General features: G+C 39.3%; 1 protein-coding gene across 2 annotated transcripts in view; it reads right to left on the bottom strand.

Annotated features, from left to right (window-relative positions):
- Positions 1 to 5,405: 5,405 nt before the first annotated feature.
- Positions 5,406 to 20,039, bottom strand: part of cntn5 (contactin 5) — a 150,356-nt gene continuing 135,722 nt past the window's right edge. For both annotated transcript variants that reach the window (XM_014982727.2, XM_088011649.1), the window contains 8 exons: positions 18,763 to 18,912; positions 18,107 to 18,177; positions 11,021 to 11,255; positions 9,242 to 9,351; positions 8,907 to 9,093; positions 8,655 to 8,767; positions 6,758 to 6,926; positions 5,406 to 6,316 (listed from right to left, as the gene is read on the bottom strand). In XM_014982727.2, the coding sequence (XP_014838213.1) occupies positions 6,213 to 6,316; positions 6,758 to 6,926; positions 8,655 to 8,767; positions 8,907 to 9,093; positions 9,242 to 9,351; positions 11,021 to 11,255; positions 18,107 to 18,177; positions 18,763 to 18,912 (1,139 nt within the window). In that variant the 3' untranslated portion in view covers positions 5,406 to 6,212. The remainder of the gene's footprint in view (positions 6,317 to 6,757; positions 6,927 to 8,654; positions 8,768 to 8,906; positions 9,094 to 9,241; positions 9,352 to 11,020; positions 11,256 to 18,106; positions 18,178 to 18,762; positions 18,913 to 20,039) is intronic.

The following is a 20,039-nucleotide window of genomic DNA, read 5'->3' as shown; positions in this document are numbered from 1 at the left end:
CAGACCAGCCCTGGTTAGTCCACTTTCTAGTTTGTTTGTCTAGAAAGTCTGGTTTGTTTGGGGAAATGTGAACAAGACAAACAATCAAAGTCTGATGCAGACCAAAGAAGCAAACTCTGGTCCGCCTACAAACCTATGTCCCGGTTCGGTTGCAGTGAACTTTGGTGCCGTTTGAATGCGGATGTGATTGGAAAGTGGACCAGGGACTGCTCCAAAAGCAGGAAGCAGACTATAGTGCAGGGCATTCTGGTTAAATACAGCCAAAACAAATGTGTGAGTCTAGCACCAGGGGAAGAAATGGCTCATGGTCTTTTGTCAAAGAAAAACGAAATCCTAAAACTGCTAAACTCTGACTGTGCTCCTTTTTTATTTGCATCGAGTGAAAAAGGATTTTGTGCCCTATATCTTCTTCAGAGGTTCTTGATGCAGCGCCACCACAGGTGATGGGGTGAACAGATTTTCAAAGGGTTTGAACTTTGAACTGACCACTATTTTTAGAGAATAAACCCTTGTTGTGCCATTTATTGGTAATGCAAAAAGTGCTGCAAGTGATGACACTATGCATCTACTTCTTTGCTTTCTAACCCTTTTAGGATGTAAAAAAAAAAAGCTTCTTATCTTCATTAATTGTTAAACCGAAGTTTGCAGTGCTACGTACGGATGCTTTACAAAGCTGCTTCCTTCAGTCGTTGTTCTCATTGTTTGACAAAACGTGGCACTCCTCCCTAATCCTCACTGTGTGATCTCATAGCCACTGATATGTTGGAAACGAATGGTCCAAACAGCAAGCACAAATTAGCTCGCTGTATCAGAATTCCCAACGTTATTACTTTTTCATTTAGATACCAAAACACAGTGAATGCCACGCGCAGCAGCAGAGACTCAGCCGCTTTGGAATAATTTTATCAGAAGAATGTGTAATTTCCACAAGCCTTTAAATGTGCGCCGATATAGAATCAGTCAAACCACACTGGTAGGAACAAAATGGAACACAATCCGACATTTAATTAAAACCTCCCAAGATTCTTTTTAATTACAAGGCTTATATCTGTGGAGCAGAAAAGGGCACTCCCTAAATGATCAAAAATCATGCACCCTTAAATAAGCACTTTCTTAATGAAATTTAGCTTAGTTTCTGAGGGGGAAAGCTAAACCAAATGTAGGACTGAAAATTGCATGAAGCATAAAAAAACGTCTGACTGTTTGATATCGCAGTTTGGCTCTTAGTGGAAAGGCAGCGTCTGTTGGAGGGCCGTGCTTTCCTTGCAACTCCAGGGTGAGTGTTAAACTGTGACCCGCATGAGAAGCTAACTCACAGCTCAGCTCTAAATCACAGCGTGAATCCCTGCAGAGACAATTTAATACTTGACTTTGTACGTTTTAGAAGGCTAAAGGATTCCTGGGAATGGATGAAGACAGAAGCAGCATCAACTGTTATTTGCTAGGATACTGCAGTGGGAGACAACCACCCTCAGTGTCTGTATGTAGGCTTTAGAAGATACGGCATATTACTGTAGTTGGAAATCAGAACTCCTTTGTTTTTAACATTTAAAATTACCAATTTTGGAATTCATAAATCACATCTGATAACAACATAAAAAAATAACTAGGGAAAACTGATTTCTACAAAGCAGTAATAAGAATATGTAACTTAAAATAAGTGGAAAATATTCGCTCCCTTCAGGTCAGTATTTAGTAGATGCGCCTTTGGCTGCAGTCACAGCCTGGCGCCTGTGTGGATCCGTCTCAGTCTGGCAGAACTGGACAGACAGATTCTTCCTACTAAACTGTTCAATCTCTGTCATTTGCATCGGCTGCAAACTGTCCTTTTTCATGTCCAGCTGCAGATTATCCATCAGATTGAGGTCTGGGCTTTGACTGAGCCCCTCCAAAACATACACCTTGTTGTCTTCAAACCATTTGTGTGTACTTTTGGCCGGAAACTGGAGGACAAGTCAACAGTTTCCCTAATGATTGTGTAGGCCATGACAACATTTTGAACAAAAAAGACCCAAACCTTTTTGCAGGTTTTAGATTTTAAAATTGCTCAAAAGCTAAATTTTAGGTTTTCATTTTCTGAAAGCTTATTAATCAAAACTGACTGAATAAAATGTTGTAATATATCACTTTTGGAAATAACTAAGATAAATAACCTGTCAGTGACATTACAGATTATTGAAGCATCTGTAGTAGAAACTCACAAAACTATAACTTTGTGGTCCAGTTTTCATGTAAAGTCACTTAAAAAAATGATAAAAACTTTAAATATTTATAAATGTTTTTGCGTTACAAAGTAATGTCCAACAGCATTGAGAAAAACTTCCCATATATGATTCATTCATTCAGGAAATGTAGTTCAACAACATTTTCATTGACAGATTTTTCTCTAATAATCATGCAAATACCGTCATCAAATTAGTAGACAAAGAATTTGAATCTACAAAGGCAAAACGACTTCAAAGAAGAAAAAAAAGGGCTTTGACAAAATGAACAGGCTGTGACGTACAAATAAAAGACCAGCGGATTCTTTTCAGCATCCTATTCAGAAAAAGATAAACCACTGCACCACATCTGAAGGACGCTCGCTGGGGGGTAAACACGTGGTTCTACAACTCTTCTACAAGACAGACTTGAAAAGGGAAACTGAAAGGACTTGAAACAAAGACAAAAACCATTTAGAAGATTTATGATGAGAGAGCTCAGCAGACTATAAAAACAAAGAAAAAGTATGACCAAAACAAATAACCAAAGAACATTTTAGAGCTGTTGTGGTACAGTGTTCTCAACTTTTCTTATACCAGAATGACAGAAAGAATTTACTAATGCTGCAGATTGGTAAAGATGCATCAAGATTGACACGCAGATTTTAAGTGAAAATGATTACAAACATGGTGACTCCTAAATATTTTTAAGGCAAAACACTTTAACATTAACTTTTCAAGAAATATAATTTACTTAATTAGAGTAAGCTGCTGAAATGCCATAAAAAAAATGTGTTCAGTTACCAAGGACCAGACTGTAAAAACAAAACCTGGTAAAACAAACAAGCATTTAATATTTATTAGAATTATGCTGAGAATAATTAAGCTAAGCTAATTTTACATGCCTACAAAACCAGATATAGTACATAAATGATCAAGAACACTGTATAAAGAGGAAAAGTAAAGTACGCTGTGACAAAGATGAACATGCAGAGACACACGCTGACATTAACCTGGGGGGTAGTTCATGCTTTAATTGCTGACACCATATCTCTGGGCTCTCTGAACCAAATAGGTTTCCTTGCTGGATACATAATCCATTATCATAAATCAGATGCGCCAACACAGACAGGTGCTGCATGAATAATTAAAGGTCGGTACATTAGCACTTGTGTGAACGCGTGTGTTTGAGCCAACGTCACTGAACAGACTAAAAGCACCACAGAATCTCTCCCTCCGCATTAAACAGCTCGATGTTCTGCTTCGCACACAGAAACAGTCTCCAAGTTGGGGGGAAGGAGATCGCCCCTGACCGTCTGCACGCTTCCTCAAAGTGTTACCAAAACAGAAAGGTCTGAGAGGAAGAAACGGTGGGATAGACATTGCTTCGAGCACTGTTTGTCCCCATCTTCTGCTGCCTGCTCTTATCTCTCCAGGGTTAGCCGGTCCCCTTCTTTGAACCTATCGCAAGGTAGATAGGTTACTCTGACTCTGTAATGGAGCCTTTAAAGCTGCAGGCAGAGCGAGCGAAAGTTCTGCAGAAGTAAGAAGGCTTTCGGTCTGCAGATTTCCATACCAACATTAATTAACTTCAGGCACATTCATTTCAAATTCCTCCCAGTGAGAGATAAGCTCGTGCTGCTGATAGGACGAGAGGGGCTCGGACGGAAGGAGAGATGCTCTTGATTCTGCTCTTTCTTGACTCTGCAGAAGTTATTTTATCAGAAAGAAAAAGTTGTGTGGCCTCACTTGCTTCTTTTGGGAAATTCTTGGGAGAGTTTCTCTTTTTTTAAAGAGATTGTCCAGATCTTCAGTGGGGAGAGTTTATTTAGAGTTAGTAGTAGGGAAACTACTACTGATAGCAGTTCTTACCTGTAAGAAAGAGTTAGGAGAGTGGGGTTTGTAGAAAAGTAAATAAAATCCTCAGAGACAGAGCAACTAAGAGTCTTAAAACATGTAAATGTTCATATTTGTATGATGACATTTTGTATTAGTTTGGAAATTACTGAGCTGATCAGATGATCATGTGCAACAATAGCTGTTAGCTTGTGGAGGGTTGAACCCCACAGACTTAAACATTACCAGGTCAAGTGGCTTTAAATTACCCGTCTGACTAGCTGTTAGCCCATAACCACATTATTTCTTCATTTTGATACAAACTCACAAATATATAATATCTATTTACTATAGCTAAAGAGAAAATACTTCAAGGACACTTTTAGGCATGTTTTAAAAGTATTTGAAATGTACATCTAATCTTAAAAGACAGACTTAAGGTTTAAAAGTCTTCTGGTTTATTCTGCACTGCAGTAGAATTTATTATTTTATAATCAATTTAGATCACCATAAACATTTTTTAATGCATCCATCCATTGTCTAATCCCGTTTATCCTAACAGAATCATGGACACTCACTCATATCTAAAGCCATGACCATCAAAATAATTACCTGTGAAAGAGGCACTTCCCCCTCGTATGAAAAAAAAAAAGATTTTGATCTCCCAGTATTTGCAATAAAACTTCACTTCCTCAAGCCATCTCTCAACAACGTTGATAAATGGCAGACCTTAGTCGTAGGTAGACCTTTTACCGAGAGGCTGGGGCACCCTCCTGGTGGGGAGAAGGAACACTGGCGTCACTTTTCACGCAAAGGTGGGCAGCAGGTGAGACTGGGATGCTGGACATGATCATTTCTCTAGTCTGGAGGATTTCTATGAACTGTCTTCCTTAGAATGAAGGAGCCGAATTTACACTTCAGAGGGAAACAAGATCTTCTTTTACGCACAACCAGCAGATGAAATATCGTAAAATATTAGCATAGCTTCTTGATCAGCGTTGTCTCTTCTCCAGCATGCAATCAGTTACCATTGTAACCAACTCTTCAGCTGGTCGGTGGATGGTAGTCGTCTTCAACGCTTTCATTACCGCTTTGGTTTAAACAGCCGTTTGTTGTTCATAGCAGGTCAGCTCCAGCCGTGCCCTACGTGGATCTGTCGCTGGCCGTCCGTCCTCTAGCACGCCTACTTCTGTCCAATCCTCCATGACAAACCATCCATTATCTTCTGTAAATAATTGAACGTTGTCCTTATCTCCATTGGAAACTGAACAAACCCCTCAGCAATGAAGCCCAAAATCAATGTACTTGCCCTGGAGCAAGAGGCTACTGCAGGCGTGTGTGTTCAATATTATAAATTGCAGACAAGAGTTTAAAAAATATACATCACATTTATTTGTACTGACACCAGAAGTCCGTACAGAGTTGTCTTTGTCTAATCATGAGTTTGGGCACTAAAGGTACCTGTTTCCTACTTCCATACATCCAACAGTGAACAAACTGTATCAACAAGCATTGCTGAGTCGCTACTAAAAAACAGTTGGACAGAGCTGACACACACCACTGTTATTTTTCCTAAAGGTAACACAATGTACAAAAAGCAAATCTGGAAATAGTAAGATTCTTGGTTCCATATAAAAGTTTTTTTTTTTTTATCCCTTCTTGGTGTGTGAATAAGAAAACAATGCACTTATCTCTACGGAGCTTCTGCTGCATTGCTGTTAGGCAGCCAAGGGGTAAATTGATGCAGATAAGTAATGAAAAGATACACGTTGGCTGATCCCTGTATTACTACCACAGCAGCTTTCAAGAAACAGTTCATGCTCCGTGGATCCCTGGAGCTGTGGGAGCCGTCTGGAAGTGGTTAGGCGCCGGCCACCGAGAAGGACGCAGAATGCTAAAATAAACCATGTAAATCTTTCTACACAAAGTTACATTACAGCACCACGTTACTGTGATGTTCGGAAAGAATTGTGCAAATCAAACATCCAGGGCCTCAGATGAAACTGAAAAAGTATGAGCTGGGTGGCGTTGCGTGGAAACCGGCTGACTCAACCCCCGTCGGCATGCCTCGGGCCCTTTAAGATGGCTAAGGCCAAAGCAATCAGGCAGTCAGAGGGAGTTAGGGAGCAGATGACTGGTAGCCCCCTTCAGAAACGCGAGGACGTCAGGGTTTCCTCACCAAGAAGCCGAAGGCACCAGGAGAACCAGAATCAGCACTGTCCATGTTAGGCACCGTGCTGGGCGATGCACCGAGCACTGGCTGCTTTTTGCTCGAACGCCTAAGACAGAGGAAAGAAGGCAAGGTACATCAATACACAGCAACACAAAGAAGCATTCATTTTGGATGCTAAGTAAGACCATTGATCCAATGGTCTCTGGAGCTGGTAAGACATATTCATTTTTCTTAAAGACATAAAAGAACGGAAAAAAGAAACCACATGTCCTAAAAAAGATTCTTTATCATTTACAGAACAGGATCCCGCTGCTTGGGATTTAATTGGCTGCGCATGAGTAGGAAGGTTCATGTGGGCAATTTAATTAAAACTGAATTAAACAAAGGCAACTCAGCTCACTAAAATAAATTTGTTGACAGGATTAAAGCCAAGACATAAGGTAGGCACAAAACAGAAACAGCTTGTACGGAGAGATGTGATTTTGGAGGTCATTCACGTATGTGTGTGTGAGTGAGTGGCGAGAGCGCTAACCAGCTTTGAGCTTACCAGAGGAGGTCACAACTCGAACTTGGGAGCTGAAGGCTCCCTCTCCGCCTTCACTGAGTGCATGCACCTCAATGGTGTAAGTGCCCCCCTCTGGCAGTGAGAGCATGGTAGAAGGGTTAATGGTTCTTGTCACCTGGATGTGGCCTCGGCCCTCCTGTTTGAGTAACACCTGCAGGGCATGTGCATATAGTCACTTGAGGTCCACACCGTATGTACGTTTCACAACATTATGATAGACTGTGATGAAAAGCAGAGCTGTCAGTTGTAAAAAGAGACCTGCTGTGCAATATGGTGCCTGGCAAAAGCATTCATGTCCTTTGAACTTTTTCACTTTTCCTCAAATTACAACAAATTCAATGTAGTATCGAGTTTTATGTGATAGACCAAAAAAAAAACATATACTTGTGATGTGGACAGAATTCGCTCTTTATAAATTAAAATCTGAAAAGAGTGTCTGAAAAAACTTACACAACTCAGACTGCACTGTAATAAAACTAGGTTTTATGGGAATCCTTTCAGGTTTGGTAGGGAGTATTAGGAAACATCATTAGAAAGACAAAAAGACACACCAGACAGAAGAGATTAAAGCCAGCTTAGGGTGTAAAAATATCCCAGCATTGAGAATCCCATGAACATGAACGTGATTCAAATCCATCACCTGAAAAGGTAAAGAGTTTGGCACAACTGTGAAACTCTTAAGACTGTCTGGCCACCAAAACTGACGAGGCCAGTTGTGACTCTGCAGGAACTCCAGCGAACCTTAACCCACCCGAACTCCAACCCTAACCCCACCCGACTCCACAGCTCAGGAAAATCTGTCGTCAACATCTATGAGTTGTGAATTCCTCAAATTTCACCACAGAAAAGCAGTGAGAAGATAAAAGAAAGCCAAAAGATTTGCTATCAGCAGTTTGTTCAATAGTCATATAAGTAACACAGTAAATGTGTGAAATAAGGTGCTCTGGTGAACATGACTAATGTTAAGCTTAGCCAACAAACAAAATGCAAAACACTGATGAAAACTAAAGGCTCTTCCGTATTTCATCCATATCATATTCCATCATCTCTCTGCGATGTGTTGTGATTGGTCAGAAGTTTATGGTTTAAATGTTTATCATGTACGTTTTTGTACAATGTTTCACAAAATCCCTAATAAGATTGTCAAATGGCTAAAGACTCCTTAATGGAAATGGCTGTCTGAAGAAAGGTTTTCTGCTCTCTGTGACCGTTTTACATGTCTGCTTAAGGGTGTGTGACATATGCTGAAGTGGGGAGGGTGTCTTCCAGGTGGTCTGCACCAAGTGTGAAAGGTGTGTGTGAATACGAACATCCTGCAACCATGTAGCTGTGCAACGGCTTTTTGGCTTCGGAACAAGTATGGGAGAGCCTTGACCCTAGACATCATCCTGAATATAACATTTTGAATATCGGGCTGCCAGTATCTAGCTGTGTGAATATTTCTGCACATAGCACGGACCAAGAAGGAAAAATAGATGGATTAAACATAACATAGTGAAATCCTAGCAGAAATAACCCTAAAAATCCAACCAGGGTTACCCCAGATTCGTTTAGATCTCAGCATCTTTATGCGTTAGAACTGGCCTGCAACATATTTTGACGTTTGTGTTAAAGAGACAAATATAGTTCAAAGGGTCTGAATATTTTTACCAGGCACAATTCCCCCGAGTTTTAAGTTTACCCTGGAGTGAGCATTTCATTAACTGTCTTTGTCTCGTCAGATGGAATCACTGAGCATTGTCCCCAGATACAAAAAAGTACAACATTTTCTGATTAAACCAAACTAATTGAGCTGCTGTATGCTGAGGGAAATCAAGTGTGGGCACAGCTAAACGTACATTAGCAAGCTGCTTTCAATTTCATTATATAAAGTCCTTACCATGTATCCAATGACGTCAGACTCATTGTCTTTTGCCTTAACTGGATCCCAGCTTAATGAGATGTTATTGCCTTCTTGAATCCACATGAGGTTGGACGGCGGCTGAGCAGGAGCTGTGTAGCGAACACAATAGCTCATGTTCCAAAGTGCTAATGGATAGTTTCTTCCAACTAGGCCAATTTCAAGCAAACCTTGCAGGCAGCATGTGTTCTGTAAGCAGTGTTTCATGATTAGCATCAGTATTGAACTCACGGGACTTCCTGGTCTTGGCTGTGACAGCGGCACTGGCAGGACCCTGGCCAATGCTGTTGAAGCCTTTCACTGTGATAAGGTAGACACTGTTCCCTTCCAGGCCTGTCAGCACCATAGATGTTTCATTTTTAACCGTGCGTCGTTTCTCTCCGGACTCCTCCTGCTCTGCTTCTTTCCAGTAGCTGACCTGTGAACAGCAAGTAAAGACTGAAAAATTGCAGTCATAAGCTCCAGCTAATGCACAAAGGAACTAATACTCCAGCAAAATGCCAGAGAGGTATAATCTATATGTGTGACTGTACACAGAAAGTGGCACAGAAAATCTATAAAATAACCTCATATCCTCTTGGTTTTCCCGGGCCCGGATTGGGTGGTTTCCAGGTCACCTTAATTTCCGAGGAGGAAATACTGTATGCTTTTACATCAGATGGTGCTTCCCTTGGCTCTGTGTAGCAAAGCACATAGTGAAAATACTGTGGGTCCAGTTCTGGTCAGAATTTTACACACCTAAATTGAGTCTTTTAAACTGTTTTTCACCAGGGTGCAGCCATATCAGAATACAACCTCAATATACACACATATAAAAATGTGAATTTCAGTATTTTTTCTAATCCACACAAAAAAATAATATGTACGTGCTCAAATATAAACATACACCCGGGATTAGTATAACTCTGGGTGAATATTAAACTTTTCCTCTTCTTGTTGATACAGTAGGAACTGATTTTAAGAGTAATTAACAATTAAAGTAGTATGAAAAGTCACTAATTTACAAGTTTAAGTTGTAACCAATGGTACTGTATTAGTAACACAACTTTTTGCTAAAATATCACTGAAATAACATCATAAAACAATTAAATTTAAATATTTCTGAGGTCCCCGTTTACTCCATCTCTATTATTTGGTCAGAAATGTAACATCATTCATTTACTAATCCAAGAAGTCTTTGAAGTATGAGAGAAAAGATCGCTTTTACTCTACACAGTGGAGATTATTTACAGATAACTGTGATTATATTGGAGTAAAACCTTAATGGAGATGGAATAAAGCAACTTTTTCTCTCCACAGAAGCTGCATCTGATGTGGCGTTCTGTTTGGCTGTCTTGTCTCCCTGTAGGAGGACATCGGCAAAAATAACGCTGCCAGCAATTAAATGTGTCCCTCTGCTACTTATAACTTTTTACTTTTCATGAATATAGGAAGTACTTCTGGATCAGTTCCTCGTCTTTTTTGCTCTGTCTTCTCAAACACCCTGCCGGTTGTGGCAGATGGCAGCTCAAGCTGAGCCAGGTCCTGGTTCTGCTGGAGGTTTCTTCCTGTTAAAGTAGTTTTTCCTCTCCACTTTCGCGACATTCATTATATCTTTATAACTGAGCTCAATGCACTGCTATATAAGTAGAAATAGCTGAAATGCATGTGTGATTGAATTGAAATCTTTTTTTTAAGTTCTTTGAGATGATACTATATAAATAAACTTAAGTAATTAAGTTAAAAGCATAAAGCCACTACTTAATCCATCCTAAAATCATTATCAGTTGTGTCAAATACTTGATCCAAACTTTCTCTTTCCAATAAAAAGAAAATTAAGTTAGGATGTTTAAGAATTATTAATGAACCATTGAGGTTAAAGCCTATTGTAAACTGAAAGATGATGGTGGCACTGTTCACAATGAAGCAAGTTTTATAAAAAGAAAAAAAAAAAAAAAACTTCAAGCCCAATTACCACATAGACAAACCAAATATTTTTGAAAAATGTTTACAGAATAACAAGAAAGATTTTGCAGAATATCAAAACTGGCTTTGGAAAGCATGAAATCCGCCGACGTTAAGCATCCAGAAAAACCTCCCCTAAGTCCAGAGGCTCTGTGGAATATTTACTGTCTCTGCATAATCAAAGACATTTCTGACACTGACCAAGAATTTAAATGAGTTCTGCTGTTCGGCAGGGGTGTATGTATACATTTGACTGTATTTATAATAGTTTTATCCACTTTTGGTTTTAAAAAAGTAATTCAAATTGCATTTATTTAACAGTTTTATCAAATCATTAAAAGCCTAAAATTATTACAAAGATCATGCCAGTGATGGATTTATGCAAACTGATGTTAGCATACCTCCCTCTGCAGAATGGATGACGACAACTTTGCTGAAAGGCCCGTCTCCCTTATTGTTGTAAACACCCACTTTCACTTCAAACGGAGTGAGAGGTGGAAACGTCTCATCCCTGTATTTGTACATCGTAGCATCCGCAGAGGTCACCATCTTCTCCTTCCAGCCTCTAGTGCCGTTGGCACGAAATGCAACGATATATCCAAAGCCCTCGCCGTTCTGGAACTCCTCAGACACAGGCTGAAGGGAGAACAAATAAACATTTAGGTTTTTTTTTTATTAGTTTAATAGCAAACGTCTTTCCTGGGACCTAGGGTTGGAGATGAAAACGTAAATCATTTCCACATTTTATGCCTGGACAGTCACTGCAGAGAAAGCAAGCAACTTACTAAACATAAACTGAAACAAAGAAAATGCTTTTCTTTTTTTTTGTGATAGCGCCACATAGCCAGCTTTCACTTTTCTAACCATTTACTGTAACTGCCTGCCACTGTTAATAAAGATGCAGTCAGCCTTGAGTAATGGAAACAAATCATATTTGGCTCAGCTGTACGCATTATGTAGCTATTTATCTTTCCGTGTCTGACAGGAGGATTTTTGCGACACCAGGTTTCGTGTGCCGGCTTCGGTGATTATCCGCGGTTTTTCCTGAAGTGGTGAAACTGGGAGCTTTCTTCCACAGCTGCTCTGAGCTTAATCGAATCAAATGCCAATTTATTAAGTGAGCTAAAATCTAATTAAAATATGAGCTGCAGGGATTAAATCTTTGGCTACATGTAATAAATGACAAACACCTGTACACCTGTTTCTGGCAACGGCTTCGCAGCTAACTCTGTAATGTGCTGCATTTGCATAAGCTACAGAGTTACGCTGTCCCCCGAAGGCATCAACCACATTAGACATCGAGTCTGCAGCGGGTGGATGGAGATCTAGTTCACATTTCATTCAACAAAGACCAGTCACCATGACTGGCTAATTACAAGGATGATGAGTGGAAATAAATTAGCTTTCAAAGATATTCTCAGATCTGGCATTGCTTTTGAGGAGATGGGGAGGAGTAAGGGTGGTTTGAAAGCAGCGTGAAAAAAATGAGCAAGCTGAGCTCAGAAACACTTTTGGGTTTGGGGAGGAAAGATATTCAGAGATATGAGCAGAAACAGTGTGGGAGCGCTGCAAGGTAAGTCCTTTGGATGAAATCATTGGACCTGCTGGGCTCGTCGATGGTAACTACGGGGGCATCACTAATAGTCCTCCCTATGGCTCCTTGAGAAAAAGCAGTCAAACAGTCTACTCTAATGAGATGGCTCAATGAAGCTGGGGAGACTGTTTAGTCATTCATCCTGCTTAATAACCTTGCCCACCATGGCTGTCGAGGCGCTGATAACTCTCCGCAGATGACTGCAAAGGCAGGACTGCAGCGTGCTCACATGCCTCGACTGCCAAAAAGGGCAAACTCCCCTGCACTGCCTGCTTTCATATCCATCTTCATTGATCACTGACAGAGTCCTGATTTATTTCAGAAAGTGTTGAGCAGAAACGAGAATAACCAGGGCAAGGCAGAAACAATTAGAAAGCTACTATCCAACAGGAGGTGACTGCAACTTAGTGGCCGAGGTCCCTTTAAGCACGCTCTTAGACGCCAACAGAGAGAAAAAAACACCAAGAAGTGCAAAGTTGTATCACGAAAAGCAACTTTACTGTGTTCCAAACATTTTGCTCTGTTACAGTCACAAACACTGATTTATTCTATGAGATTTTATCTGACAGAAGTAGTACACAATACTGAAGAGGAAGGAGAGTTCTCGCACAACAGCAAACACCAAAACAGAAAGAAATTCCAGTAATCTCATCAAACTGTAATCGCAATAATTAACACAAATAACCAGCGGAGGAGATGAGTAGGCGCTGGCTCCTCCAGACTAGCAGCAACAGCAATTTGCAAACATCTGGTGGAACTGTGAGTTTGCTTAGTTCGTCATAAAAAACACTTCTCAGTCCAGCACTTCTAAGAACAACGGCATGATTGAGGAGTACTGTTACGACAATGTACTGAAGGAAAAGGGTCAGAAAGAGTAGGAGTTTCTTACAGACACACATTTCAAGGTGTCAAACTATGAAGTCAAATTTCTTTGAAGTTATGTTTGATATACGCAGCATTTTGTAACAACTGATGACATAATAACTTGATTTTGCTATAAAATTGTACTCTGTGCCTGAAAAATACATAATAATGCCCCTTTAAAAACAGCCTTTATTGTGTTGAACCATAGAAAGTATATGCAGAAATTGTCTTACTATAAATTACTTTAATAATTAACTCAAATGAGTCCAAAGACTGGAAGGACAAGGGAGCAGTCCTTGTTTAGATAGGGCTATTTTTGGTATACCATCATCATTTTCTTTCATCAGGTGGCCCAAGTTTTTATATGGAGGCTGTAAATGGGTTACACCAGCAAGGTAATCATGCTTATAAGATATAAACAGGGTGTGATAAACCAACAACCACTGTTCCATCTGGAATGGGCATCATCTCCAATAATGTCGCACTGAGGGACACTTCTCATGACGTGAAGGTTACCTTCGTAATGCCTATCGGGTTCCATACCCAAACACTGCAACAGTAACTGTCAGTTGTCTCCACATCTGTTCACCGCTCCCTTGCTAATATATCTTTCCACCAATCTCAATTGCAAATGATCGTCAATTCTCATAGCAATTCTGCACATGCACCGCCCCGAATCTGGCTCCGAGCCAAGCTGTCCACCCTGATCTGGTCCACATTAATATCCTCATAACTTGGTGTGGGATTTATTGCATTTTCCACAAACACTATAGCGAGAGATTACAAGCGCATATTCATAAACATCCCTGGGTTTAGTGGGAACGACTGGAAGAGTCAAGGTTAATCATCGCTGGGCCTCTCTGGTGGGACCAAATTTGAAATTCTCTACATCTTAATCACTTGTGCCGCTGATGCAGCTCTGTGTAGCCCTCAGCCCAGCTGGCCCTCTTCTAGCTTCATCAGCAGGTTTTTGCAATTGCGACCAAGATGCCCCCCTCCTACCCTCACCCTTAGTCTTTAAAATCTTGGGAAGTTAAACACATTTCAACAGAATAAATTAGGAGCCGTGTTTAAAATGCAGTGAGCTATGATCCTGAGCTACTGATGCACAGTTGTTATTAACAAAGCAGGAGTTTCACTCTGCTGGAAACAGCTCCGCCGTTTGCATTACCGAAAAAATGCTCCTTTAATCTCTCAGCAAGGTGCCAATAACAGCCATTTTAACAACAGGACAGTATGCATGAACAAACAATAAATCTAATATGTTTGAAAATAATGCAAACATGGTTGTTTTGTACAGCAACGAGGTTCCAACATATTAGAATACAAGACCGTCCAGGTTAAATCTTACGAATTTATTGGTTATTTATGTTATTTTAAATTGTGAAATACTAACCTTTATGATTCCTGTCATTCTGGGTTTAAATGTGAAATCTATTATATCTGTTTTTATGAAGAATGAACACAAAGGAAGATGAGAAACAAGCAACGAAGGGAAGGAAGGAAGGAAGGAAGGAAGGAAGGAAGGAAGGAAGGAAGGAAGGAAGGAAGGAAGGAAGGAAGGAAGGAAGGAAGGAAGGAAGGAAGGAAGGAAGGAAGGAAGGAAGGAAGATCAAGGGGAAGTACACAGACAAAAGGAGGGTTAATATGAAAGAAGACAGGATGGCTAAAAGGAAGAAAGGAAATACAGAAAGAATGCATGCTGAGGGAGGGAGGGAGGGAGGGAGGAAGGAAGGAAGGAAGGAAGGAAGGAAGGAAGGAAGGAAGGAAGGAAGGAAGGAAGGAAGGAAGGAAGGAAGGAAGGAAGGAAGGAAGGAAGGAAGGGAGGAAGGAAGATCAAGGGGAAGTACACAGACAAAAGGAGGGTTAATATGAAAGAAGACAGGATGGCTAAAAGGAAGAAAGGAAATACAGAAAGAATGCATGCTGAGGGAGGGAGGGAGGGAGGGAGGAAGGAAGGAAGGAAGGAAGGAAGGAAGGAAGGAAGGAAGGAAGGAAGGAAGGAAGGAAGGAAGGAAGGAAGGAAGGAAGGAAGGAAGGAAGGAAGGAAGGAAGGAACATTTTAAAAATGGGAAATACAAATATTTTCCATACTTTCTATTTACAAACTTTTCCAGATCAAACTTTTTCAGGCTGCGAACAAAAAGTTAGTCAGAGTAACATTTTTTATTTAAAAATACTCACTGTTTTCATAAGGTCATCTTTAGAAGACAACACAATTTTATTTCATATTGCATCACATCAGTTTATACCCTAAGGTTTCTCTTGCACGATAACTTCATTCACCTCTTCTCATGTGGAAAAGCATTTTATTCCAAGGCTGAAATGTTTATTATTTTGTAGAATGGCAGTTGGAGAACAGATTCAATAAAAATAAGTAGGAAATATGATTCACAATACAGGAGATGGGTCTGAAATATGAAAAGGTCACTTTGCCCTATGATAATGCTTACTGGAGCCTCACAAGAGAACCCCAACCTTTGTGATATATTTCTGGTTATAATGTGCAGCTCACTTTTATTTTTTCTTTAAAGAAGGTTAAGGGTTCCTGGGAGTTTGTGTTATTTTATCTGTGAGTTATTTTATCTGTACTTCTGCAGGATTTCCTGTAGAGACTAGTCATTAAAAAGCTGCATGAATGAAGAATTAAAAATAATTTTAAAATAAAATCAAAGTTTGTAAAAAACAGAGTACTTTAAAAATACCACAAGAGTGCCTTTGTGTTTCTGAGCTGAAAAATATAACTCCCAGCTGAACACACTGTGACAAACTGACAATGTCGTCTGATGAGATTTGTGTTTATTTATGTAACCAGATTCTCTGTCGCGTCACATTGTGCGTGGCATCGCATATAGATATTTCATTAGACTTCGGTTAGACAGAGATTTAAACACAGAAAATATGATGAATCACTCATCCATTTATCAGGCTACACAGTTCTGTGAAAGTTAACTCAGAGTTTTTGTCGCATTAAAGGCCTTCGTTGAATTTTATTGGGGTTTTATGTGAATGGGCAACTCAAAATCAAGCGTGACTGCAAATGGAAGGAGAACAACACGACTCTGAGAGCTTTGGCTGTGTTGAGGGTTGTACATTTTCCATGTGGCTAAAATGTTCAGCTTAATAAGAAAACTTGAGCTGCCTCCTGGCTGCTTCCCTGATAAATACTCTCCATGACTCAACAGGCAGATTAGGTGTCCAGTTGTGTCTGGGTAGGTTTGCTTTTGTGCCATGCTCTTTCTGTTTTCAGATGGCAGCTTGAGGGCTGCACCGTGAAATGTTCAAAAGTTTACACCCGATTTGATAATGTGAATAATAAAACAAGCTAGCCTTGCCTTCAAATTTTCCACATTTCTGATGATCTTCATGATGTATAATATTTTATAACAAACCTCTGAGGTCTTCACAACACATCTGGATTCATAAAGAGGTTAAACTATACTTTTAATAATTAGTTGAGTTCTTGTGTTCGATTTTCTTTATAGGCATCAAAGCAAAGATGAATAAATACAACAGACTTTTCAGATTTTTACTTGAAAAAATAAAAATACATGTATTTTTTTTCCCTTTTTACAACTATGGACTACAATATGTCCATTTATCCCCAAAAGACTTGAAGTTTGATTGCCAAAAAGGTTTATGTAATGCAAATTCTTTTCCATCATTTAGTGAAGTTTAATACTGATGCCTAGCATTTCCATTGCACCGTGACTGCAGCTCTTCTCTAGCTAGGATGCTTGGCATGATACCAAAAGTTTTACACACCTGATAACTAAAATTTGCTGGAGTAAAAAAAGCAGCTTAGTATTACACAAATACATTTTACACCCATTGCTTGGAGTGAAAGAGATCCTCAGGACTTAGAGGGGCTGCAAAAAAAAGAAACTAATTTCAACTACAAGGAACACAAGGACTGCAGCTTTGAAACATCCTAGGTCCACATTTATCTAACTCGATCGGGAGTTAAAGATAATTCTAAGTTTTATGATTCAAAATGTATCATTGCTAACCTTTGACAGTACTCAGGAGTTAGTTGATGTCTTTGCTTGCCAGACTGCATGCAAAATGACTTTCTGTATCATAGTTTCTTAAATAAATGTGAGGATAGTGGTAATAAGGGGAATCTGTCCACTGAAAGTCTTTCCCTGAGATAAATCCTGTCAGTGTCATTGGGATTTATAAAATATTTTATTGTCAAAGAAGAGATTGTATAATCTCAAATTTTCCCAGCCACCTATGCTCAAGTCTACACTTTAAATACTCTCACAAACCCCTCAATACATTCGCTCCTGTATTCCAATTTAAGAGCACGTCTGGACTCTTCAAAATCTGCTTTGAGACTTCTTGCTACATTTTAATTGGATCCAACTTTGATGGCTCAGGGAATAGGACGACAGGTCCCCAGCACACATGAAGATGAAGTGCAGCTATTCATCTTACTGTATTTTACCTAGAGTGAATAAAACTCACTGTAAAACTAATGCAATCATCTGTGCAACGGGAAATCATCAATCGGCTTCTTTCAAGCAGAACCACGAGGACCGGCGTCATTCATCAACCATGCTCTATTCCGCTTAATAATGCATGACAAGTATTCCCAGACAACAAAAATGAAAGTTTTTGATGAAAAGCACATGTAGCAGCAAGCCCTACATCACTATTAAGTCACATTTACATTCAAAATTTATTATTTAGCGATCATTAAATTCTGAGGCCGACAATCGGGAAGTTCTATTAAGGTCCGTAAAATCAGTGCTGATGATTATTTTAACTGAGGGCAACAGAATCTTCTTTAATATATATATATATATATATATATATATATATATATATATACACACACATATATATTGTAGGAGAAGTCTATTTAAATGAGGTCTATTAATGACTTGTTTTTCTCCAAAATGCGAGTTTTCCCAATTGAAACAGACACACCAATGTGACATTTGTTTTTTCTCCTCTCTCTTTTTTTTTTTTTTGCAAATGCTGTCACACTTGTTCAACAGAGGGAGTTTGGCAGAGGACCTACCTCCCACGAGATGACCAGTTCGTGCCTGCGGCCGTTCCCTCCACTGACGTTCGATGGTGCCACGGCTGGAACTGTGTGGAAAGGTTAACACGGCATCACTTAACATGCAGCAAAGAAACTCTAAAAAGTTCAACTTTCTCTGAAAAACTGCGAAGGTAATAAATTAAATTACTTCACGTGTTAATACGGCAACATGTGATCACTTATATTTCGGAGAACTCGGACTATTGCATTATTATTAAACCAAAACTTAAACTGACAAGCACTGAAAAAACTGAATGTAGTAATATTAAACCTTATTGTTGACATTTGGCCCACATACTGCAGCATTATAGATGGGTTAATTGTGTGGAGATACTGTTATTAGTTTGTTAATTACACTGAAAAGATGGGACTGATTGTAAAAGCTTCTCTGAAATGACCGCTGACCTTTGTAATTATTACATTTTATAGAGAAGAAATGACCAGCCAGTGAAGCGGCACAATGAATTTATGCACACTATAAATGCTATATGGTTATTGTTGCTTGAAGGCATGAAATGACTCACTGCTTTAGCAGAAAAAGTCCACTTGATATTTACTTGACCCTTCATGCATATGTCTGTCAAAATATGGGTGGGTTGTAGTGGCTGGGCAGCATTACTGAGAGACTTTACCTGCTTCTTTCGTCCTAACTTTTCTAGAGGGTGTGCTGGGATCACCTGTCCCAATGGCATTGCTGGCCACCACTCTGAACTCATATTCCACCCAGGGGCTGAGCTCCACAGCCATGGATGACTCCATGTCCCCCGTCACTGGGTCTGGGTCTGCAAATAAAGTAGGAACCGAGTTTGTTCAGTTAAAAAAATAATAGAGGTTTATATATTATACAAGAGGATCTCTAACATGAGGTCAAATGTGGACAAACCGTATCTAGTGTTGAAGTTAGAAAGCTTCTATCCCAAACTAAGCCATGATTTCTTTCTATTCTCTTTATTGCCCCAAAATGATTTAGTCATTTGAGGGCTGAAGAAAAAGTTGTATGTTTTCGCACTAAAAAATATTTTCAATGTTGTTAACTAATGACTCTCGTTGCCTAACATTAATGTGTAAAAGCACTGATTTATTTTGTTTCCAAAATAGAAAATCATTTTATTTAACTGACATTAGTGCCCTCAAGAGAAAAAACAATGTTTGTGTCCTCCCATTTTAAATCAAAAGAATGTTGTTTAAACAACAATGGAAGGAAAAAATGAAGAAAACTGACAAAGCTCTAAAAAAACAAAAGTAAATATTACTTTCACAAACACTAAAGCTCTATACCATTATATTAATCAGTAGAAGATACTCTGAAAGTGCAAAAGAGTTAAATTCAACCATGTTCACCATGTGTCAATGAATTATCAAGTATTATATGTGTGCGATTAGGAACAGACATTTCATTCATGGCTCAGTTTGTAGTTTAGTTGTTGACTATGTTGCTAATTTTGCCTAATAAGCCACAGGAGTTTCAGTCACAGGATATAAGCTTACTATAGAACTGCATCCTGGGTACAGAATAAACTTCACATCACAGGTGGTGATGTGCTCTGATGCGAGGAAACAGAACTGCTGCTTAAACAGTCTTTACCCATTTCAAAATAAGAGCCTGAAAATAAACATCCATCTACTTCAAGATTTCTTGACCGTCGATAATTAAAACCTCATCACAGATAAAGTTTATTCAGCTGAGAGTTTACAAAACAACCAAGTAAATTAGGGATTTAGAATTTATCAGAAAATATTAATTTAGGGGAATCTAACTGCGCTAAATATTTTCAAAGTCTGCAGAAGAGCTAACAAAAAGATTGCTCCAGTCTTAGCAAAGCAGTGAAGCAGTAGAAGTGTGCTAACTAACTAGAATAAAATAGATTGGATGTCTGATTGGATGGAATAAACTGTATTTAGTGAAGTG

The sequence above is a fragment of the Poecilia mexicana genome, unplaced genomic scaffold, assembly GCF_051168715.1.
Source record: "Poecilia mexicana isolate PSO_F unplaced genomic scaffold, ASM5116871v1 scaffold_13, whole genome shotgun sequence".
NCBI classification, from domain to species: Eukaryota; Metazoa; Chordata; class Actinopteri; order Cyprinodontiformes; family Poeciliidae; genus Poecilia; species Poecilia mexicana.
The sequence above is the reverse complement of the archived record's forward strand: the minus strand, read 5'-3'. Positions and strand labels throughout refer to the sequence as shown.